The following is a 24151-nucleotide window of genomic DNA, read 5'->3' as shown; positions in this document are numbered from 1 at the left end:
AGAATAATTGTACAAAGAGAGACCGAGGTGGCAGGAAAAATGACAGCAGACCATCACCCCAGAGTGAGGAGAGAACACTATTAATCTCTCTGTGTGTGGTATTTCCAGCAGACATTGGTGGGTTGAAGTCCCCCACAAGAACAAGGGCTGGCGATCAGGAGACTTCTCCCAGCTGCCCTCAGAATATTGCACCTGCCTCTTCATCCTGGTTGGGTGGGCTGTAACAAACCCCCACCAGGATATTGGCCTTGTTGGTCTTCTTACCCATGAACACTCAACCAGGACAGAGCAAGAAGAATTATTAAAGAACAGAAAACCTGCAGGGCAGGTTCCCAGAAGACTCATTTTACCTCATTTTCCCTGCTTTGTTTCAAGAACACAAAATACATCACAAAGGTCAGCGACTAATGGATAGAGCAAGCAAGACTTGGATCTGGAATCCAGTGATGCAATATTAACCAAGGTCATCCAAAAAATGACTCAGCAATGAGCTCTGAACAGAGCGCTGACCTCTTCATGGTGAACATCACTTGGAAAAACAAATTACTCATCCCATGCATCTTCCTAAGTCTTCTATGTCCTAATAACTGGAAGCCGGCTCCTGCTTTTCAGGGTACTGAGGACAGTCGCTGTCTTCAGGGAAAGATGGTGAGGAAACATAGGAAATGGAAAACATTTCTTTAGAAGAAAAGTTGGTCAACAGTATCAAGTTGTCCAGAGCAGGGACGAGGGGTGGAGAGGGGAAACAAGTCAAAGGAGGGGGAAGAGGTTATTTTGAAGTTGGAATGGTGAAGTCAAAATGTACCCCGCAACTATTTGCACAACAGCTCCCTCATGCTGAGGCCACACTGGAAGGTCTATAGAAATGCATAAAACTCATAATTAACTTGTCGTGGCATCCAAGCAGCAGGAAACTGGAGAATCCTGGTGACAGGAGCACTAGTCCTCAGACGTAAGGCCACACCCAGGTATCGAAATCCTCCACCTTTGCTTTGAAATTTAAAGAAAAAAACAAAACCAAAACAACCCACAACATATCACTTTCAAGCACCACGACACAGCTTGGAGATGACACACCTGAGACATAAGACTCGTCAGCTCCTCAGCACCAGGACCAACCATGGGTGAGTGTAAAGTTCAGACAAGATTGAACGTTCTGGTATGATTTTCACTACTGCTAAATATCCACACCCTTGTTTCAACTCGGCAGCAGTTTTGACTATTGCACACATCTGATATTTCAGGTGTTTAATTTTAGGCCCCCAGTGCTAATCTCAGATTCAAATTTGACACATTTCTCCTCACTGCTCTGCATCTTCAGGAACCTCACAAACAGGCGTTTCTCACCCAGCCTTACTCCAACCAGATATGAACATCGCTTCCTTTTATCCTTCTCGCAACAGTAAAATAGACAAGACCCCAAGGTGCTGTGGCTCCCCATCTCCTCCCCAGCCCTCCACCACTCCTCAGCACCTCTTCTGTGGCTGGTCAGAGAACCCTTGCCAACAAAACACCTATATGCAGATACAACTGAAGAATACAAAAGGTTCCCATGTTTGACCGACACTACAGGGACTTGTTTCCCCTCAAAAGGTTGGTTTCATATTAGTTGCTTGCAATAAAAAATAGACCTAACACAAATTTTCCATCACTGGGACACCACCAAAACCAGCAGCAATGCACAGGTCAGCAAAATGATTTCCCCCCATAGGTAGGGTGGGTGTGAGGTCGCTCTGGTTGACATCACTGGTTCTAACTGGTGTTCTCTGCTACTGGCTGTTCAACCGCAGCCCCATCCTTCCGCAGGAGATGACAGAACCTGCAAAGGGGACATGAAACATGCCCCCTCCCATTCTGTGTCCTCAAAGACCTGTCCTGCACCATGAAGAAAGCAAGTGCTCAAGTGAGACGCAGGCTCTCAGAGCCAAGAGGCACTAATAAAGCCCATACATCACCCTCCAGCGAGGCACACACCCTTCTGAGCACGACAGACGTTGTTGATGTCAGCAGCATCACCCAGAGCACATAGGCAGAAGGGAGTGAACCCGCTAGTCCTTCATTCCCACCAACCCCCTGCATTTCCCCAGAGCAGCTTCAGGAGAGGTCCATTTGCCACAGCAGAAGCTTGTAAGAGAACATTTGAAACAGTTAATAGAATATGAAATGGAGAGAAAAACGGGAGCTAGCAACTGGTGTAGACAGCAAAGCTCTGAAAGGCAGTTTGAGTCACTACAGAGGGGTTTGTGAAATACTCAGAACAACATCTAGTCTTTACTGCACAAGAGTGCCAGTGCTGGTCCTTAGCAGGGCGATTTGGGGATGGCTGGTCTACATTTCAGACACGCAGTAGTTTCCCTCAAAGATGGACAGCATAATGCAAGGAAAAATGACCATCAGCTATATTTTAAAAGGATTCTTGCTGAAGTCATTGTAGATCCCCTGGATGCTACTCCAAAAATCACTGATCTCCCTCTATTTTATAAGGTATTTTGTCACAACTGAAAGATAATAATTAAAAGATGTACATAGCCAGTTGGATCCCTATCTCATTTCAGTTCCTGTGATCTGTCACCAGGGACTGGCACCACCCCAGCAGCAGGGACTGAATATACATCCCTCCCCTTCTCCTTTCCAGCACAGACACAACTCCTGCTCCTCAAAGAACCAGTTCACACCAGACTAGAGCCAGGATCTAGTGCAAATTTTACACTCTGCACAGTTCCAGCCGGTAAAGTTCTCCTTCAAACCAGGATGAGGAGATGCCTCTAACAGAGAAACACGAAAACCCATCAGCTTTTAACCCCAAGGGTTTGCTTACCTGTGCAGATGTGCTCTTGAGCTTCTCCAGGCCATTCTCCAGCCGCTCCATTTTTGCTTTTAAATCCTTGCCCTTCTTCAGTAGCAAATTCTGATAGAGTTTGATTTGCTCAAGGAAGGACTTTGGAGTGGTGTAGTTATATCGTCGCTCATTGCTCAGATACAATCGCGAAATCTCGTTGACACTTGTGTGGACATAGGCCATGAATTTGCTTATTGAATCTTTCACTGAATCCTAAAAGTAAGATGAGAAGACAAGGAGAAAATATTTCAAACTGAACAACTATATGTAGTGCAGATCTGTGCCATATACAAAGGAATTTATTAACATTTTATTCTGCTGCAGCAAAATCCAGGCTGGAACATCTAAGTTGATCCCTTTTCATTTGTTATCTCTAAAATAACTTTGTCTGTTCATGTACTGTATACCTCTTTTTATACCTTTTTATCTCATATTTTATCTTATTCCAAGCAATTTTTCTAGCATTAAGCTCTATAAAATAACAGCCTTTCAAGCATAAATTTGGGCTTTTCTCCTCTACAAATAGGGAAAGCACACACATAAAAAGAAACATTGTAGACTTTATTCTACAAAAATCCTGCCCAGAAAAGCTAAATAAACATAACTGAATCTCTTTTAGTCCAGCAGCAGGTTGTCATCAATGAGAACTTGACATAATTTTGCCCTTGAGAATTACAGGCGCTCAGACACGCCTGTGGAGAGCAAAGCCCATGTTCCCTGCAATAACCATAAGCATTAGGTTATTTCCTGCACCGATTTGTAAGCTGCCGCTCTTGCTTGCAAAGCAGTGGTGTGTCTGGCAGTGCTATCAGTGCACAAACACAACATGGTGCCCACGGCCATGCTTCAGCCGAGGGCTGTGCCCCTCTCTGAAAAACCTGCTTTGCTTAAGTTAATTAGAATCATAGAAACATTTTGGTTGGAAGAGACACTTGAGAACATCAAGTGTAATGATAACTTAACTCTGGTATTAAATCATGGCCCTAAGAACTTAATCTCTGTCTAACCCCTCCACAAGGATGGTGACTCCAGCACTGCCCTGGGCAGCCTGTTCCAATGCCCGACAGCCCTTTGGGGAAGAAACCTTAGTTAATATCCAATCTGAACCTTCCCTGGCACAACTTGAGGCCATTTTCTCTCATCCTAAAGCAGTAGAGAGTTACCAGCAATTCCTCTCTGAACGGTCACCCAGATGTCCTGGGTGAGTGCTGTCCCTGCAGTGCTGTCCCCATCGCGAGAGGCACTGCTTGCACCAAGCAGAGGGACATGTCACACCTGGCTGCCACCAGCACCCCCTGCAGAGGAACCCAAACCCAGGCACGGCCATGGCAGCCCCAGATGCCAGTGGGTGAGGTGCTCACCTCCACGGTCTCTGTTTCTTGCAGAAAGCGGAGGCTGACAGACTCGAGGGCCTCCTGCGGCCACTCCTGGAACCAGTCTATGGCCGTGCAGCTGATGATGGCAGGGAACCTCCTGCTGCGGACACGGAGCTTGCTGCCCACGGGCGAAAAACACAGCACAACCTGCAGAGCCCAGGGAAGGAGAACGTGAGAAGACACAGCCAGGAGCAGGCATGGGGTTCCAGCTGCACAGCCCAGCTCAGGCTCTTCCATCCACTTCCAACAGGCACAGACTGAAACACAGGAGGCTCCATCTGAACATGAGCAGAAACTTGTTTGCTGGGAGGTGCCAGAGCCTGGCCCAGGCTGCCCAGAGCGGGTGTGGAGTCTCCTTCTGTGAGACATTGAAACCCGCCTGGACCCACCTGTGTGATCTGCTCTGGGACCCTGCGTGAGCAGGGCTTGGACTGGGGATCTGCAGAGGTCCCTTCAGCCCCCACCAGGCTGGGATTCCATGAATGGAAGATCTCACAGCACCAGCTGAGGTTACAGCAACCTCAGTCCTTGAGCCCTTGCACTTCAGGCCAGCAAGCCTGGCATGGAAAAAAACGTAATGTGGCAGTGAACACATTTTTTCTCTGCAATAAAGACAAGCAGTGGTGTTAAACATTGCCATGGTCAAAAGCAGAAGCCTGGCACACTTTCAAGCTTGAAGCTGGGTTTTAATAAAACCACCCTTTCCTGCTTCAGCAGTGACACAAAGCTTTGCCCAGCAGGGAACTGGCATCTGTATTCAAGTGGTGCAACCAGGAATTAAAGTGAATGGATCTAAATTCTCCTGGCAGGACCACAGGCCCACCTGGGCTGTTTCCCCGAAAGCAGCATTGAAAAGAGTCGAGGTGGCTCAAACTCAAAATCTGCTTTTATCAGAGTGAGACATTTTTTGAATAGAGAAACCTCAAAACAAAGCAGAACAGAAATAAAAGCATTTATGAATATATTTTCCCTACTCATTGCATTTTTGTGCAGCAGGTCCTTTGCTTTTCAGGCTTTTATTTCAGTCCAGCTGCTAAAAGTTTCTGAGTTGCAGCAAATTGTGCAGTGTATGTGGGCCCCTGGGGGTCTCTCTTCGCATTATTCTGGGGCCTGGTCAAGGGGCTGTTACTCCCTTGCCCAGCATCCCCTCTGCCCTGCACCATTTCTCCTTCCTCCAGCCTTATCCCTTCCCTCATCCCCTGCCTTTCCTGCAGGCTGGGAGCCTCCTGCCCCACAGCCGCTTGGCCCACAGCTCCTCTTGGCAGCACAAGCTCTGCCTTTGCCAGCAGGAAACTCCTTCTGGAAGGACGTAAAGTCAGGACAAGGCAAAGTACCTTTCCTCTTTGTTGCCTCACAACCAGCTTTAACAGCAAGATAAGACCCAAGAACCAAAACCTACCACTACTGTTCATCACAGCCCTTTTCCTGTGAGCCCGCTGTGGCTCATAAATCCATATAAGCTTTGTTAATTGGCCACAAAGAAGGACATGGACAAGATGCCACCATGCAATGAAGTAGCAACATGTGAGCAAGGACCAGCTTGGGAAGCAGTGTATCTCACTCAGTGCATCATCCCTCTCCCACTTGTTAGCCCTGGCTGGTACCTTAGCAAGTGTCATAGGACAGGCTGCTGTTAGCTCAGATGTCGCTATAGTGGGTCAACACCTCCATCATGATCTGTTTTTTAGAAGCCACAAAAGAACTGCCTGTAACAAACCCACTTTAGTTTCCATTTCAGAAGAGGTAGCTGAACTTAGAGCTCCTGCTCCTCTGCCATGGCCACTGCGCATGGGGACAGACACACAGAAATCCTTCCTGCACCTTCAAGCATATGCCTTGGGCACCTCTACGTTTTTCTGTCAGGGCCAGGCAAGTTTCAGGAAGCTGTCCATGTACAAAAGCCTCTTCACAGGATCCCAGACGATTGGGCTGAAGGGACCTCTGCAGATCCCCCAGTCCGAGCCCTGCTCACGCGGGGTCACAGAGCAGATCACACAGGTGGGTCCAGGCGGGTTTCAATGTCTCAGAGAAGGAGACTCCACACCCGCTCTGGGCAGCCTGGGCCAGGCTCTGGCACCTCCCAGCAAACAAGTTTCTGCTCATGTTCAGATGGAGCCTCCTGTGTTTCAGTCTGTGCCTGTTGCCCCTCACCCTGGCGCTGGGCACCACTGTCCATCCTCTGACACCCACCCTGGAGATATTTATAAGCATAAATAATACTTCCTAGCTGACCCCATCCATCTGCTGTAACACACGGTTAAGGAGAAGGGTAGAAAAAAGAGAAGGGATCAGCCTCAAGTAAATCATATTCACACTGCCCTTCCAGTGCACCACAATAACAGGAATAGATCCATGAGGGGACGGGAGGCAGAAGACAACCAAGATGCTGAAAAGTCACAAAACAGCATCAGGACTCATCAGAAAATCCCCTCTACACCCAGAGAGGGAAAGAGCAGGACTGCATTCCCTCTCCTTGGGCACCTACACTGTGGCATGGTCCTCAAATTTTCCCTCAAAAATTCATTTTCCAGTTGTTCCCCATCCTAAACATGTACCTTCCCACATCAAAAAAGCAACGGGCCACCCTATCTCAGTGACCGTGTCCCACCAACACAAACGGAGCAGTAAGGAGGAGGACATGCTTTCATTGAGCAAAGACCAAGGCTTCTCTCTTTGCCCTCCCCAGCTCCTGGCCCTGTGCCGGCAGCAGTGAACAGCGCTGCAGAGGGGTAAACACCTTCTGGAACAGTCTCACTCTCCTGTGCGCCTCACTGTGCTTTCCCCGTGAGCTGAGCACACATGGGAAACAGTCCTGAAACTGTTCTGGGATCTTTTGGACATATTCATAAGGCCTTTCTATGCTGGATTATGGGCTGTGCTGGAAGAAATCCTGTAGGCACATTGCATGCCACTCAGTTTCCAGCACTCTGTTTTTAACATAACACTTCATTTCTTCTGGCAATGGAACCCCAACAACATGAACACTGATCCCTTCAGCAGCTCTTTCAAGCAGCAAGACCTCGTCCTGATGCACCCCTGTGCCCGGCTTTGAAAAGGGAGCGGCTGGTCCTGCTCAGCTCTTGAAAGAGAACGTTCTCAACTTCCATAGTGCTTTCTAACACCCAAGAAGTGATGGCAACAGAGAGCATTTCCTGCACTTCAGTACTACTTGCTGAGTGCATCACAGTTCTCATCATGAACAGGCAGAAAAGCCTTTCAGGCTGCGGTCTGACCTTCCTACCAGGCAGCCCAAAGCATCTTCACCCCATGCTCCTGCACCAAGGCAGATGGCGAAGACCTGAACTCCCCCAGCCTGTCTCACCTTCAGCTGCCGTCGAACACGCTCTATAAAAAACTTCCAGCAAGTCTCCCTGGAGTCCACCAGCCCTCGGCCTTTGACTTCATTCCTCACGCTGTTGATTATGTTTTCTACTTCATCATCGGGGAAGAGATCAGGGATTTCACCTGAGAAGGCGGCAGGTTTGGGTTTACTGGTCTGGATTTTGTTGCAGTCGCAGAGCAAAGTGAAGCAGGTGCCTCCCTCTTCAGGGCCTTGGGGAAAACCCTTCCTTGAGAAAAAATCGTTGTGCCAGGCGCCCATAGGCCCCAGCAGCAGCAAAGTGGCACAGAACATCATTCTGCTAAAAAATAAGCCCTTGTGAGAGCAACATTTCTCATAAAAGTATGAGCTAAACAAACACAGAATAAAGCCAAAGTACAGAAAGTCCATTTTTGTCAGATCGACAGTGCTGATTAGATTACAAAAAAAAATCGCAAATACCTAATATGCTATACACAATAATGAAATAATTTCAGTTTTGCAAATCAATTCGTTACCTGTACCGTTCCTGCAGCTGTTCAATGCCATTGCCAGTGCTGGTAAAATAACTCCCACATCACCAAAACATTTTAAAAGTCAGAAATCTTTTAAAAACTTTTTAAAGTTAATAGTTATGCAACTGATTGCCAAAAACATAACCAGCCAATTTTTCTTTTTTTTCTGGTTACTTAATTTATCACCTATTCACTTCCCTTCTGGCTTCTGATTTGATTGAAATCATTATTACTGAGTGAGATACTGTCAATATGAGCACTAATTACTTAGGAAAATACACTAATCAGATATCTGCTTGTTTATAAGAGAGTCTAAAATATATATTCTGTTCTAGCTCCTTAGGTGATGGAAAGAAGTGAAACAAGTAAGAAAAACAAGCCTGCAGAGAGCGGGAAGCAGCCAGAGCCCTCAGGCAGCACCCGCTGGGTGGCACTAGGTCACGTTTTGGGAGGTCATAGAACCATAGAACGTCCTGACATGGACAGGACCCCCAAGGATCATGGAGTCCAACTCCTGTCCCTGCAATGACAACCCCACAGTTCACACCGTGTGTCTGAGGACGTTGCCCAGTCTCTCCTTGAACACTGTCAGGCTGGGGCCGTGACATCGCCCTGGGAGCCTGTTCAGTGTCCAGCACCTCTGGGTGAAGAACCTTTTCCTCATGTCCCACTGACCCTCCCTGGCACATCTTCTGCCATTCCCTGGGCTCTGTCACTGTCACAGAGCAGAGCTCAGCCCTGCCCCTCCTGCTCCTGCTGAGGAACCTGCAGCCCCATGAGCTCTGCCCTCAGTCTGCTCTGCTCCAGCTGAACACACCCAGGGACTTCAGCCGCTCCTCATACGGTTTCCCCTCCAAACCTTCACCAGCTTCATGTCCCTCTGGACACTCTCCAGTAGCTTTATCTCCTTTTCTCCTGTGTCCCCAGCCCTGCACACAGTGAATGCTGCAGGTGAGGCCGCCCCAGCACAGAGCAGAGCGGGACAATCCCCTCCCTGCTCGGCTGGCCGTGCCGTGCTGGATGCACCAGGACACGGGGCCCTCTTGGCTCCAGGGACACTGTTGGTTCATGTTCAACTTGCCACTGACCAGAACCCCCAGAGCTCTCCATGGAGCTGCTCTCCAGCATCTCGTCCCCCAGTCTGTCTGTACAGCCAGGGTTGCTGTGTCCCAGGTGCAAAATCTGGCACTTGCCCTTGTTACACTTGTCATGGTCCCTCCCATGGTCCCTTCCTCAGTCCTCAGTCCAGCCACAATTCTGAGCTGCCTCCCCAGACCCTGAGTGAGGACTTCTGATCTGTCCCCTCTTCCCCACATAGCAGCTACAGGAAAATGCGACACCTTTCTGAACCACCGCAAAATGACCTGGACATCCCAAACCAGGCTGCTTGGCCTGCCCCTTGCTGCAGGACACTGCAGAGCTTCACTTCATGTCATGAGATATTTGTGCCATCTACACAGGTGACAGGAGCTACTCACCAGCCTCCACAACAACCCCTGTCTTTACTCCTGATTACAAATTTATCACAGGCAGAGATTGTTTGCTGCTCAAACCATCTGGCCAATTTACAGCCACATATGTCAACTCTGGAGTTTCGCACAAACTATCGCTTCCCTGTGCTTTCAACTCTCCAGTCCTCACCATGCACAGAGGTCACCCGAACCAGCTGGAGTCTTCCCACTCCTGACTCATAAATAAGGAAAAAAGCATCATGCAGTTGGTAGCAGTGATTTTCCAGGGACTCTGGGGAATATGCCCAGGCTGGGTTACCCCCTGCGGTCACGGTGACACAGCCGCACGCTCCCATGTGCGCTGTAGCTGCAGTGCGCCCTGCATGGGGAGTGCTCCACCACACATACTCATGCCATGTTCTGCAGCGAAACAGAGCATCTGTGTGTAGGCTGGCTATTCTGCAATTGTTTGGGCAAGCAACAACTCAAAAACTTTAATGGAAAAACAAAGAGGAAAAGGACTGCAATGGGACAAGCAGCTAGGTGACGCACACAGACACGGTCATTTGGTGGCTTTGTACCATCCACCAACTTGCAGTCAAATATTCCAGCCAGGAAAAACCTTATTAGGTAACTAGAGTGTGGATGCATGAGATCCACAGGTCAAACTCTTCATCTGTTGATACATTCCTTGGGCTCTGTCCTCAGCTGCAATGTCACAACAGACACGTCTCTTAACTGTAGAGAGTATACCATGAAGTACGGAAAAACTAGGTACACAACATCAGAGAAAGAAAAACTATCAGATGATGGAGTACATCCTCACAAAGGAGACCTTATCATGGCTTTTAGTCCAGAACTTAACCCACATATCTTCTAGCTCACTTCATATATTGCCCTTCTGTATATCCTAAAACCACAGATGCTACCATGAGCACAACCACACTGAGAAGGGGGAAAGGGGAAATCAAGCAATGACAGAGGTACCTGATGCTAAGAAGTCACTCACCAGCACCAAGAACTGCTCATCTGCCACTTGAGCGTCGGTCATCAGGAACACGATGCCTATGTTCTTCACACCGGCTTTCAGGTACAGGTTTGCCAGGTCTGCCTGGACGTTGAAAAGCAAGAGGACTTAGGGGGTGCACCTCCATTCTGCAAAACTCAGGTAGGTACCACATCTACAAGCAGGATATTTCAGAATCTTCCCATTAACCAAGAATAAAGCAATGGCAATTAATTAGCGTGAAACTGCACTTTGGCCACTCTCCATCTTCATGGCTGAGTCTGCCAGGTTATATGGGGGAGTCTATCGCTGTCATCATTGTAAGACTTTACCCAGTAAGACTTGACGTTACGGCCAGGTCTGTGTAACACAAAAAAAAAGAGAAAGAAGCCCTGGCCAGCACCGCTACACACAGGGAAATGCTTGTAGCTGGAACACCTGGAGGTCAATGGATGTGGCTAAAGACATCAGTGCAGTCCCTGGTTGTGGAGGCTGCCCTGGGAGTTCAGAAAGGCTTACTGTGGGCACAATAAGTCACTATATGGGGACATTAAAGCACCACAGGGACTGGGAGGGACAGCAGCCACTGAAAATGTTGGACCTTGGTGTCCCCATGCTGTAGATTTCTCTGATTTCACAACTATACCTGAATTTTCTTTTTTTTTTCTGAGGTGCTGCAACACATTTCTTTCTGCTTGTGAAGAAAGGAGAAGGACACCTTGTGCAAACAGGGATGTTTTCAGTTTTATTCCTTTCCAGAGTCTGAGCAGGGACTCGCCCTTCAGTGTCCCACTCAGTGCAGTGATGCTGACAGAGAAACCGCTCATATGGAAAAGCTGTTTCACCTCAAAGGGGACAGTGTCCTGATGAAGGACACAGTGTCCTCCTGATGAAGGACACCAACTTCTTGAAATCCACGTTGTTCATGAGATGGGAAAAACGCCATCATCCCGCTCAAACTCCATCATTTCCTTCCTGCCCCTCCAAGCAGGATACAAGGCATGCGGGAGACACTGAAGGAATTTACTGGCCTGTGTTCCAGAAACTTTCTTAGAAATTCAGCAAATACACACACTCCCTCAAAAAGAATCATTTGTTACTTCCATCACTGGAAATTTGAATTAGATCAATTATAACAGCACGAGGGGCCAATGCCAGACAGGGTAATCTGTCACCATCCTGCTCTTCCATATCTAAGAAAAAAAGATGACTCCATATTTCATAAACTCTTTGAAAATGAATAGAGAGTGAAGGGAACATCAAATTATCTTCCACCTCCACAGACAGAAGTAAAGACATGCTTTGAAAACAAGTTTATTAATGCTGGTTTCAAGCTATATTCCTAGATGGGAGCACAGGTTTTCTCAATGAATAGGCAGGTAGGAGCTAGAAAATTGTACGAGTGGGGCTGAAGAACACAGAGGAAAGTTGAAAATACCCAATGGATGGAGGATCAGGCTTGTGTGACGTGACAAAAACATGACAAAAACAACCTGTACACAACTACAGGTCATCAGGCCCTGCCTCTGATGGGGAAGGAAGGCAAGGGTTCATTGGCCATCGCATCTCCCGAGCAGAATGGCGTGAAGTTACTGAGGTTGTGATTTTTACAACATTTCTGATGAGAATCCTTTTGCCAGAAGCTAAAATACTTGAAAATCATTTCAACGATATTTTACAATGTTGATTTGTAACTTCTGTGCTCACTAGCCTGCGCATAGATATAAGCACAGGCACCTGTTCTCTATAGTGAACCATCCACCATCCCCTCAGTCCCTCCCTCATACAAAATCCTGGTGGAAGGACTGGATACGACTTTGGAACTCTCCTCCTGCTCTCTCCTGCTCCTTTTCCACCTCCAAATCACTCCACAACAGGCACCTCACAGATGAGCTAATTACCACATCTTGGTTTAATTAGAAATAATAGTCAAATACGGTTTCTTGAACAAGCATTAACTGAATGTCCACACCAGGGGTTTATCATCGGAGCCCAGCGCTGACTCTGAGCCTTGGGCTGGGATGTTGTTGGGTCTGGCCAGCTCAGAGGGCTGGCAGGGGACATCAGGCCTGTCTGCACCCCACAGATGTGTTGGGAAGCACTGCTCCTCTCTGCAGTCCCATATAGTCTCTGGAGCTTTTTACTGTCTTCACAATGGCGTCATTCAACACGCAACAAGACAGAATCACAGGATCCCAGCCTGGTGGGGGCTGAAGGGACCTCTGCAGATCCCCCAGTCCAAGCCCTGCTCACGCAGGGTCACAGAGCAGATCACACAGGTGGGTCCAGGCGGGTTTCAATGTCTCACAGAAGGAGACTCCACACCCGCTCTGGGCAGCCTGGGCCAGGCTCTGGCACCTCCCAGCAAACAAGTTTCTCCTCATGTTCAGATGGAGCCTCCTGTGTTTCAGTCTGTGCCCGTTGCCCCTCACCCTGGCGTTGGGCACCACTGAACAGAGTCTGGTCCATCCTCTGACACCCACCCTGAGATATTGATCCATTGATCAGATCCCTCTCAGCTTCTCCAGCTCAACAGCCCCAACTCTCACTGAGTCTTTCCTCATCAGAAAGATGCTCCAGACCCCTCAGCATCTTTGTCTCCCTCTGGTAATTCCTTGTCCTTCTTAAATTGGGGATCCCGAAGTTTTCAGGGCAAGTTCTGCTTTTTATTCCCTTCCGCTCCACCTCAGCCCCAGGAGTCACCCACCTTCAGGTCAGGGATCCCGTACCCTTTCCTCAGCGTGATCTGGAAAAGCTCCAGGGAGCTGATGAAGGCCGCCAGCCTGGTCAGGCTCTGCTTCCCGCTTCCACCCACGCCGACCAGGAGAGCGTTCCCTCGGGGGGACTCCAGGATCCGGTTGATGCGGCAACTAAATTGAAGCATATAAAATCTGTCATTAATAAGAGTATTTTTCTTATTCTCTGCCCACTGCTTTTCAATATATATTTTAATCACTAGGAAACCGTAGTCTGAATGGGATGAAAAATGTCAATCTAAGAGACATGTCAGCAATCAATCCCCATCTCTGCTGAGGCCCAAACAAAGGACGTAGCTGATTAAAAAAATAGTTTGGTGGCGATTCAAACTGTGTCCAATATTTTTCCACCTGCCAAGTCCTGCTGGATAGAAATATTTTAAGGTGAAGGCCTGGATGTCTTTGCAGGGAGGACAAGGGAAAAAACACATTACATGGACATGCAAATAGTGAGAACAGAATTCATGGCTCTGGTGCACCTCTCCAGTGAAGGTTCCTCTTCACAAAGCATTTTGGGTTCATGTTCAGGTGAAGGGTCCTGCTATGCATTAAAGCATATTCATATACATCTGGAATAGCATAATACCTGTCTGGAAAATACAGTCCAACATTATTTATCCAAGCCACCATTAAGAGTGAGATTTTGTCACACTTAAAATGAACTTGCTATTGTTTTTCAGGTCTGTTCACTTGTCCTTGAGAGTTGCACAGTGAGCTCTGCCCCCAGTCTATTCTCTTTAAGCAATTGCTGACATCCCCACGTTAAAATCCCAAGTGAGGGAGGTTTAGAGGATCCTACCTGTGAAAACCTCACTGTCAGGTGTCTGAAATGCAAGCACCATTCCCCTCTTGACATCACTGCCTTTATTCAACTCACTTAACTGAGTATTTTCCTAGACTAATCTAATTAATTTTTCAAATAAGACTGCAAGAAATACTGTACTGCTTTATTACAACTCAAGCGTCTTATGATCTATGTGCAGACTCCCACAGATTGTGAAATTAAACCCAGAATAGCAATCCAGCTTGTGTGGAGAGCTGGAATGTTCCTGCTTTTCATTCTCTAGCTGGCTGTCCCCAAAAGCAAGGGCACGGGGTGTGCGTTGGGAATGGGCACCATGAGCCCCGGGTCAGGAGGTGACTGACCCATATCCCCCACCTCCCCACATACATTAACTCCCTTACTTTTTTTTCCCAACAGAAACTTCACAACAAATTCAAGATGTCATCCATAAGCTGTTGGAGATGGAATAATTTGTGTGTTTCAGCAAAACGCAATTTCCAAATGCGCTGAATCGAAATCACTCAGCTCCAGTGAAAATCATGCTGAATACTCAAACCTCGCCTTCCCGATTACTCACAATATTAACTGGAGGGATACTGACAGGTTTTGTTGAAAATCCCAATTTATGTAAAGTGCAAAAGAAGCACAAGATTAAAATTACTGTCACCTTTCTGCAAGCAGAAACACCAATGGACATCAGGTTGCATATGACTCATTAATACAAAGAAGTAAATGCCCAAACTATAAGGGAAGCCATGCCCCAGCACAGCCAGCACGCTGCACCGCAAAAGGAACAGATTGCTGAGCTCTTAGAACAGAACTGGTTAAACAGCTAGTTAAAAGGAGTAGAAATTTATATATATATATGTATTTTTTTAATTTGCATGAGAGTAACTGCATTAGGTTACCAGGTCCAGCAAACCTGAAATCACCCACACAAGCGTGCAGCAGGACAGCGGCTTCCTTCTAGCTCAGTCACAAACCTGCTCTTCATGATACAATGTTTCCAGGCAAAATCAGTTAAAACTATGATTTACAGGGGAGGTTCATCTTCAGAAATTATCTGAGGCCAGGTCTGCATTTCAGCCCCCAAAAATCAGACCACACCTGGAATATTGTGTCCAGTTGTGGCCCCTCCATTCCAGAAGGACAGGGAACTGCTGGAGAGAGTCCAGCGCAGCCACCAAGATGCTGAAGGGAGTGGAGCATCTCCCGTGTGAGGAAAGGCTGAGGGAGCTGGGGCTCTGGAGCTGGACAAGAGGAGACTGAGGGGGGACTCATTCATGTTTACAGATATCTAAAGGGTGAGTGTCAGGAGGATGGAGCCAGGCTCTTCTCAGTGACAACCAATGACAGGACAAGAGGCAATGGGTACAAACTGGAACACAGGAGGTTCCACTTAAATTGGAGAAGAAACTTCTTCATGGTGAGGGTGTCAGAGCCTGGCCCAGGCTGCCCCTGACATTCTGGGATTCTGTGATTCTGTGGAATTCCCAACAAGCATTTAAATCATGTATAAGAGCTGGAGGTACGTGTCACGATCCATACCACAGGCATGTAAATAGCTTCATAATGATCAACGGAGGCTCGCTATTTTCATATAGTCCCACGTGTCCAGTTTCCACAGGGAATCCAGCTGGACCTCCAGGCATCGGAATGCAAGCAGGCTTTCCAAAGGATCCAGGCAATTTAAGTGCCTCAGTCCATTCAAACTAGTAGCCTGAATTCACGTAATCTCACATTATATACATTTGAAAATCCCACTGAGAATTGTGTAAACGTGCCTCTAACCCAGTTGTGAAAGCATTTAGGGACATCCTGGTGTAACTAGTTCTGTGGCTGGCTGTCAAGTGAAGACAAAAAGCACTTGATCAATGTCATGTACAATAAACGTCTGTGCCGTATGCAGAGCATCAAGGGCCAAAGATGTAACAGCAACCAGACTTCAAACGACCAGCAGCATGCTGACCCTCCATCCGACAGCCCCGCATCCTCACAGTGTCAAAAGATCCCCCCAGCAGCAGCTGGAGAAGCAGGGCAGTATTTGTGCAGGACACACCACGTGGGCAGATGAAGCTTCTGCACACCTCCAGCTCCTTCTGCTCTAATAATGGATACCGACATCCTCCAGAAACCTCCATGGAAACAATCTGCATGGATAAAAGCTACAATGAGAGCATAAAGACAGAAAACTCCCTTACACGTGGCACATGGCGTCCTCAAACAGCACCAGGCTCATGGCAGCGTTGACTTCGTTGTAGCTGTCCAAGGCTTCCACAAGGATCTTGTTCAGCTCCTCCCAGGTCGGAACTGGCCTGTAGCTGGGTTCTCCAACGCCTTTAGCGAAATGGCAATAAATGTTCATTCGCTTGGTCTGCTCTAAAGTTTCCTCAATGTCCTGTCAAATTTAAAAATAATTTTTAAAAAAGGTATATAAGAAGTAAAGGAGAAAACACTGCAGCTCTATGTCATCTTTCCAAGTGAAGCACAGTGTTCCAAAAAATGTCCATATAGCTGCACCTGTGTGTTGAAAAAGGGGAAAGAGCGACAAAAGGGAAGGAAAGGGAAAGGATAAAGCCCCAATACTTGCTCTGGACCTTTTGTAAATCACAAGAACTCATCACCTTAAGAAAATGTGAGCACAAGAAAAGCCCCACAGCAACAGCTACAGCATGACACTGTTGCATGGACAATGATTAACAGCCAGAGGAAAAAGCACTGTCTGCGTTACTGTGATATTTGCAGGACTCCAATGGCAACACTGCCGGGTGATGACAGGACTGAAGCAAAGCAGGTCTAGAGCTTCCATTAGGAAGATATTTTGGAAAAAAAGGAAAGCACTAGGGATTTGTGCCTGCATCTCACTTTACTCCCACCAAGACTGGGGATCTGACTCTTTTGCTTTTGCCACAAGACTCAAGACATTTAAATAAAATAATTTAATTAATTCACAGAGCCGAAATCTCCTCTCCCCGGTGCCCTTAGGGAGAGCATCGTTCACCCAAATACCAACATTGGCAGCCCAGGAAGCAGTTGACAGAGATTTTGCTCCTGGTGTCCCACCAAGAGCATCACACTCCATGCAAGTGAGAGACTGGCAGACCTTGGGTCAAACTTCTCTTGCCCAAGGAACCTTTTTCCTGTAAGCACGTACGTTATTATCAGAGTTATGAACCTCAACACTTACGTCATATAATTTCTTCACCGTCTCCAGCTGGATTTTATCAAAGGTACCATAATCCTTTTCTTCAACCATCTTATCCCGGTAGACTCGGTTTGACTCGTGCAGGTAGAGTTTCACCAGGTCTTGGGGGTGCTGCAGACATTCCGGGGTAGAGAACAGAAGGCCCTGTGGGGTGCAGAGACCAGCAGTAAACCCCACCTTGACCTGAAGGGCCTGATGTCTCCCCAGCATCCAGGCTGAATGGGGCTGAATCACTCAAAATGCAGAGTTACTGTAACAACCTGCAAATAAACTTCTGAAGAAGCCCCTGGAGAACGTGCCCTTCGTTACCTCCAATTTCCCAAAGCAATTGTATATATTACACCAATTTTAATAGCCAAAGTGCATCCCCAGCGCAGCCTGATCTCCAAGAGTGCGTAGGGTCAGACACCAGCCCGACGGGCGGGTTTCTGCATCCCAACACCACAGCACGGCTGCTTTGTCAAGAAGAAGATAGTTTGGACATCTTAGCGGTGATGATTTTTTTCTAAAATCAATTAATTTTAATTAGGTGCATTCTGGCTGCAGGAAATACTAGTTTCTGTCTGCTTATCACAGCATGTTTACCATGAACTCTATTAAAATGCATAAAAGAATTATATTTCAAAGAGGTGTCACCTATTACTAAGCCTATTAACAGCACCCAGGGTTTTCAATGGCATGTATTAAACAGACAGTTTTTATTCCTAACATCTAATTATTTACACACAAAACATAAAATGTATTAAAAGCAATGTAAAGCAGGCCATCTCAGCTCGATGGATCATGGCTCAAATCATTTGGGTTTCACATTTGTCATTACAGCTGTCAAGCTGTTATTTTATTTATTTCAGAGAAAAGATAGTGAGAAGAGCTGATGACTCAAAGAGAATAAGGTGAAACCCATCAGGTCCTAAAAAAAAGTCACTCTAAAGACACTCCAAGCCACAAAAGTTGTGTTCTTGATGCAAGCAAATGTAAGGCTCAGAGGGAAGAAAATCCACGTTTCACAAATCTGTAAGCAGTTTATTAACTTAACACCTGAACATCTCCCCTTCCTTCACTTCACAGACCCGACTCTCCCGACTCCTCTCAGCAGAGCTACCAGGCTCTGCCACGGCAACCAGCTGCGTCCCCAGAGAGCGACGGGGACGCTCTAGATATGGAAGAAATTGCTGCCCCTGAGGGTGGTGAGAGCCTGGCCCAGGTTGGCCAGAGAGGTGGTGGATGAACCATCCCTGGAGACCAGGCAAGAAAAATAAATAACTTTTTCTTTGCAGTCTAAATAACATTTAAAATTATACTAACTAGTGCAGCATAGCGACCCCTTTCTAGCTGTCCTGCACTGCTGGATGAAGCACCTGCTCTCCTTTCTCCTGACGTTCTTCTTGGGGAGCCTGGAGCTGCCTCAGCAGCGGTGACATGAAAACAATGACAAACACAACAACAGCGTGTGGGCCACAAACTCAAGAGTCCTATTTAAAGTGCCAATTTTTAAATCTGCTCTGATATCAGGGAGGGTTGACGAGAGGCTCCAGTCACCCCCTTGGCACTGCATAGAATCACAGAATCATTTCAGCTGGAAGAGACCCTCACGAGCATCGAGTCCAACCATACCCTAATTCTAGCATGAAACCATGTCCCTAAGCACCTTGTTTAAACACCTTTCAAACCCCTCCGGGGATGATGACTCCACCACTGCCCTGGGCAGCCTGTTCCATAGCACCGTGGTTGCCATGTGCGATAGAGCAGCTGCTGGCACCTGGATCTCTGTTAGGAAGAAAAATAGCAGAGATGGGAAGAGAGAAGGAGGGGGAAGCTGTGAAACCAGACTGGCTCAGGTAACCACACGCCAGCCAAACCCAAGGTAAAGCTGTGCCAAACAACCGTGCCAGACCAAGGCACAAAACAAACTCTTGCTGACCCTGCGCCCATCTCGCCGCCGTCATTCCCAACTCAGCCACAATGTCAGCACGTAACACACAAGGTGCATTTCGGTGCTTCAAGCCTGAAGTTTGCAGGGCTCTTTAGTGAGCTCAACCAAGGGTGAACATGAAAATCCCTCCCCATGCAAAGGAGTGAGGAGTTCACTGGCAGCGGAGCCGACGTGGAGCAGCAGGACACGCCGGAGCCCCCGCTGCTGTCTGGCTGTCAGGAGGAGAGAGCCTGCTCTTCCCCAGCTGCCACAGATCTTAATGTGACATGCTGCTTCAAAATCTTGTTAGAAATAGGAATAAAAAGCAAAATACAACCCTGCTGGGTCTATGATTATTATTTTACAGAGATGACAGATATAATTTAGAGCATAATACCATGGTAACCCTTTCAGATGGAAAGAAAGACAGCAGCAGGGCTTTCTCTGGTAGGAGCCAGCGGGGAATGTATTTTTAAAAAGCATAATCCACAACTCTGTCACTGCAGAGACCTGTCTGCTTTAATCAAGGGTAAATTGCTTGGAGCGTACCAATCAATTTAACTCTGCAGTGCATGGTGGGACCCAGAGGCACGAAAAGGTGCTGTAGAAGTGCAAGACAAAGTAGTGTCGGACTTGAACCACAGACGGGACCCACTACAGAGCGAAAGTAACAGATAATACCTTCTGATGAGCCCAAAGGATTACAAAGGACTGAAGGGTGACCTTGCCCCTGCAGCAGTAACATCAGTAACAGTAAATTATATACTCACAACAACCAGGAGCCAGGCTGCCGTTCCTGCAGACCTTGCCTAACCCTGCTCCAGCCCCTTCTTGCCTGTCATCCCTGACTGTGGTTTCCAGCCCCTCCTCATATTTCCAGTGAAACGTGACAGCAAATTAAAGTTAGATTATTACAAATTATTACGGTACTTGCTGAGCCTTCTGTAGTCATTTAAAACCAGCCACGAGCCCAGGGGGCTGAAGATGGTCATAGATTTTGAGGTTCCTTGTTATTCTTTTTAAAAATCAGGAAGCAGCATCCTTCAGCCCAGACCCTGGTGTGTTCCCAGGTCAGCAGTGACCCGAATGTGTTTGTGTACTCAGCAGAGGAACCATGCCCAGTGCTGGCTTCCCCTCTTCATCCCCCTTCTTCACCCACAGCCCTTCTGCCAGTCGCCACCTCCCTGGAGACTCATGTTCCCCTTTGGGAGCCAAACCCCCCCACAACACACACATTACCCTGGTGTCACATAGGACAGACCAGCTTATCTCTACTTGAGGGCCTGAACCAAAGTTTCACCCTTGGCCAGCTGACGCCAGACAAGCAGCAGCACTGAGTACAATGCTGAGGCATTTAATGCTGTCCAGCTGAAGGTGAAGTCCAGAGACAAAATCAAATTAGAACAGTGGATGAAAATCATTGTTCTGCAAGGATACATGGAATTTCTCACAGCCTTCCCAAGTCAACACAACTAGATGGTTTGGTAGGGGTCTGGAGCATCTTTCTGATGAGGAAAGACTCAGTGAGAGTTGGGGCTGTTAAGCTGGAGAAGAGAAGCTGAGAGGGATCTGATCAATGGATCAATATCTCAGGGTGGCTGTCAGAGGATGGACCAGACTCTGTTCAGTGGTGCCCAGCGCCAGGGTGAGGGGCAACGGGCACAGACTGAAACACAGGAGGCTCCAGGTGAACATGAGCAGAAACTTGTTTGCTGGGAGGTGCCAGAGCCTGGCCCAGGCTGCCCAGAGCGGGTGTGGAGTCTCCTTCTCTGAGACATTGAAACCCGCCTGGACCCACCTGTGTGATCTGCTCTGTGACCCCGCGTGAGCAGGGCTTGGACTGGGGGATCTCCAGAGGTCCCTCCAACTCAACCAGGCTGGGATTATGTGGGATTCTGTAATGCTGAGGCATTTAGTGTTTTCCAGCTGAAGGTGATGTCCAGAGACAAAAATCAAATGAGAACAGTGGATGAAAATCATTGCTCTGTAGGGATACGTGGAATTTCCCACAGCCTTCCCAAGTCAACACAACTAGATGGTTCATCTCAGGAGAAACCTATTGTACAGCCAGGGCAGCCTGGAAAACAACATGGCTCAAGCAGTTCAGACAGGAACCCACACAACAGAAGAAGACACCTGTGTCCTTGAACAGCCGCTGGAACCCAGGCTGGATATCCTGACATGTTTCAAAAAGCATTAGAGACCCACACTTGGGCAACAGAGTGAAACCACACCTGTGTCCCTGATGGGGCGCTGGACACCCTTCTGGCCTCCACAGCCTCGGATGAACCTGGATATCCTCACCTACCTGAATCTGAGCACCTTGAACTGGAGCCTAATCCCACCTTAGATCTGCAAAGTGCTGATGTCTGACAAGAGGACAGTCACCTTGGACTCCTTTCACCTCCAGTGAATTAGGTGCTTCAGAAACACAGTTCCTCTGAGCTCTTCTCCGTGTTTGTCCATGAGGAAGAGCTGATGCACTACAGACAGAAATGCCCATTTTTCTCTGCTGGGGGAGAGGACGCGACTCGCCAGGCAAAAGGGAATCCCACTGAAGATACTCAGACCCCCAGAGACGATCATTCCAATCAGTCAGGACAAACATGAACAGTGCTTGACAAAGTCAATCCACTGCTGCCTGCCGAGCCTCCTACCCCTGGGTGTATAGGTTGCTCTTTTCCCTTTGGTTTCACCAATACCTGACAAATCTCTCTGGTATTTTGCCATCATTTGTAGTGAACACCTGGAGTCACCTTCAGCTGAACCCTCGCTCCAAGCAACGCAGACATCAGCCTGACCAGCTGGAGCCAGGTGGCAATGGGTCTTGGGTGCAGAAGGGAAAACATGAGAGCAGTAAGGACCTGTACCTGTTGAAAGGAATTATTGCTGACTTGATTTGGGGCCGTCTTCCTTGTTCTGTGCAACACTCACATGCGTACAATGTCCAAATTCATTAGCTGCAGCAATTAAGATACAAGTTCTTGGAGTGTTTTGTAATGAGGTAATTAGCACAGGACTCCTTGTCATAAGAGCTGTCAGGCAGTTTTGACAAAGCGAATCAAGCTGGGCTTCTAAGGTTGGTAGGTGCAGCATTAATATATAATATATTATGTATATAACAGTATGTATATAATAGTGAGATAACAACAGAGCCACTGGACAGGCTGCAAATGGAGCCATTTTAAGGACCTGTGCAGAGCCAGCAGTATCACAGCACAGCGGCAGCAAGTCCAGGGGCTGACCCCTCCACAGCTGCAATTTCTACGTGCTTTGTGCCTTTAACAGTTGTCATTGGCTGCTTGTATAACTACAGAACAGTCGGTAAAACAACAATCTCCAAATGCCCTTCACACACACAGCTATTGTGCAGGCGGTGTTTGATTGCTTGCCTGGGATTAAAAGGAATTTGAAAAAGGCAACATGCACCGAGCTACATCCACCAGTTCTCCATCTGCCCACAAGCTAAGGAAACTCACATGTCCCTAACCAGGAAAAGGGGGTTGTTTATTCCTTTATCTTTTTTTTTTTTTTTCCCAGTTAGCATCATATCAAGGGTCATGGGCCATGGTAGACTGGAAGGTGGGTGGAGAACTGGCTGGCCCAGCAGGCTCCGAGGTCTCACTGGAGCTCCAGTGCTCCGCAGGGGCTGGTACCGGGGCAGTGGGTGTCTCCATGCGGGAGCCAGCAGTGCTCTCCCAGCAGGGCTGCAGCTGGCACTGACCACGCAGAACGCAAAGGGAAGGACCTTGACAGGCAGACAAAAGCTGTGTGAGGTTCAATCCACTTTTGGGGCCCCCAGGACAAGAAAGACATTGACATACTGGAACGAGTTCAACGGAGGCCACCAAGGTCATAAAATGGTGGAGGACAGGACATGCAAGGAAAGGCTGAGAGAAATCGGTTTGTTCAGCTCGGGGAAAAGGTGAAGGGGAATTTTAATTCTGTTTCTATCCCTGGAGACATCCCAGGCCAGGCTGGATGGGGCTCTGAGCAACCTGAGCTGGTGAAGATGTCCCTGCTCGTGGTAGGGGTGGCACTGGGGGAGCTGGGAAGGTCCCTCCAACCCAAACTGTTCTGTGATTCTTTGACTCTGTCTACAACTACCTAATAGGGAGTTATAGAGAAGACTGAGCCAACTTTTTTTGGAGGTGTATAGCAAAAGGACAAGAGGTAACAAACTGCAGGAAGGGAAATTCCAACTGAAATAAAAATATATCAGCTTCACCGTGGAGTGGGTTTAGTGGTGTGACAAGGGTCGGAGAGGTTATGGGAACTCCAGTCATGGAAACATTCAAAACTTGGCTGATCAGCCTGACCTGACTTTGAAGCTAGCACTGCACAAGAAGGGTTTGGACAAGAGAGTATGAGCTAAATTATGAGTTTATGAAGATTGAATGAAAGTAACACATGGAAATGCATTCCCGGAGTCCAGAGCTTCTTTCACACTCAATTTCAGGAAGAAAATTGTGTTCCCGTAGGGACAAACAGGATATCAGGAGATCTCAAAAACTCAAGAATATTTAATGTGAAGGAATAATCAAGAATGAATCCAAAAGGTAAGGAAGGATTTCAAGAAAAATTGGACCACTATTTAAATAAACATTATGAAGCCCAGGAGCCAGACTCCCCCACTCCTGAAGCCACGTGATAAACAAAACAACACCTGAGCTCAGTCGCTGCTCCTGCCCCAGCATCCAGACCTGGCAGGACATTTCCTAATATCCCACAACCTGAGCACCTTTCAAGCAGGTTACAGTTAAAATTAAAGCTTCCCATGGAAATGCTGCTTTTCTCTCTCTGCCTTTCAAAGCACAGATTAACTAGAAGTCAGGAGTTAACACGACCCACATCTAACATCAAAAGCTGCTGATGTTTAGCTGAGCATAAGTGACAGGTCTGATTCTTTCTTGGCACAAAAGAGTTATTAACTTTTTCAAGGCCCTGTTTTTGCATTTCCCACTACGTCATTACTTCAGTTCTTGTGT

The 24151-nt window shown here is 47.6% G+C and overlaps 1 protein-coding gene across 1 annotated transcript in view; it reads right to left on the bottom strand.

The window, feature by feature from the left end:
- The window catches only part of LOC136110472 (dynein axonemal heavy chain 9-like), a 60818-nt gene that overhangs the window by 18630 nt on the left and 18037 nt on the right, over positions 1 to 24151 (bottom strand). The window contains exons 7-13 of the mRNA XM_071817540.1: positions 17234 to 17395; positions 16248 to 16444; positions 13214 to 13376; positions 10488 to 10611; positions 7538 to 7680; positions 4201 to 4362; positions 2819 to 3052 (exon numbers count right to left, since the gene is read on the bottom strand). Of these exons, the coding sequence (XP_071673641.1) occupies positions 2819 to 3052; positions 4201 to 4362; positions 7538 to 7680; positions 10488 to 10611; positions 13214 to 13376; positions 16248 to 16444; positions 17234 to 17395 (1185 nt within the window). The remainder of the gene's footprint in view (positions 1 to 2818; positions 3053 to 4200; positions 4363 to 7537; positions 7681 to 10487; positions 10612 to 13213; positions 13377 to 16247; positions 16445 to 17233; positions 17396 to 24151) is intronic.

The sequence above is a fragment of the Patagioenas fasciata genome, chromosome 20 (genome assembly GCF_037038585.1).
Source record: "Patagioenas fasciata isolate bPatFas1 chromosome 20, bPatFas1.hap1, whole genome shotgun sequence".
NCBI lineage: Eukaryota > Metazoa > Chordata > Aves > Columbiformes > Columbidae > Patagioenas > Patagioenas fasciata.
Note: the sequence above shows the minus strand (reverse complement) of the source record. Positions and strands in the feature narration are given on the sequence as shown.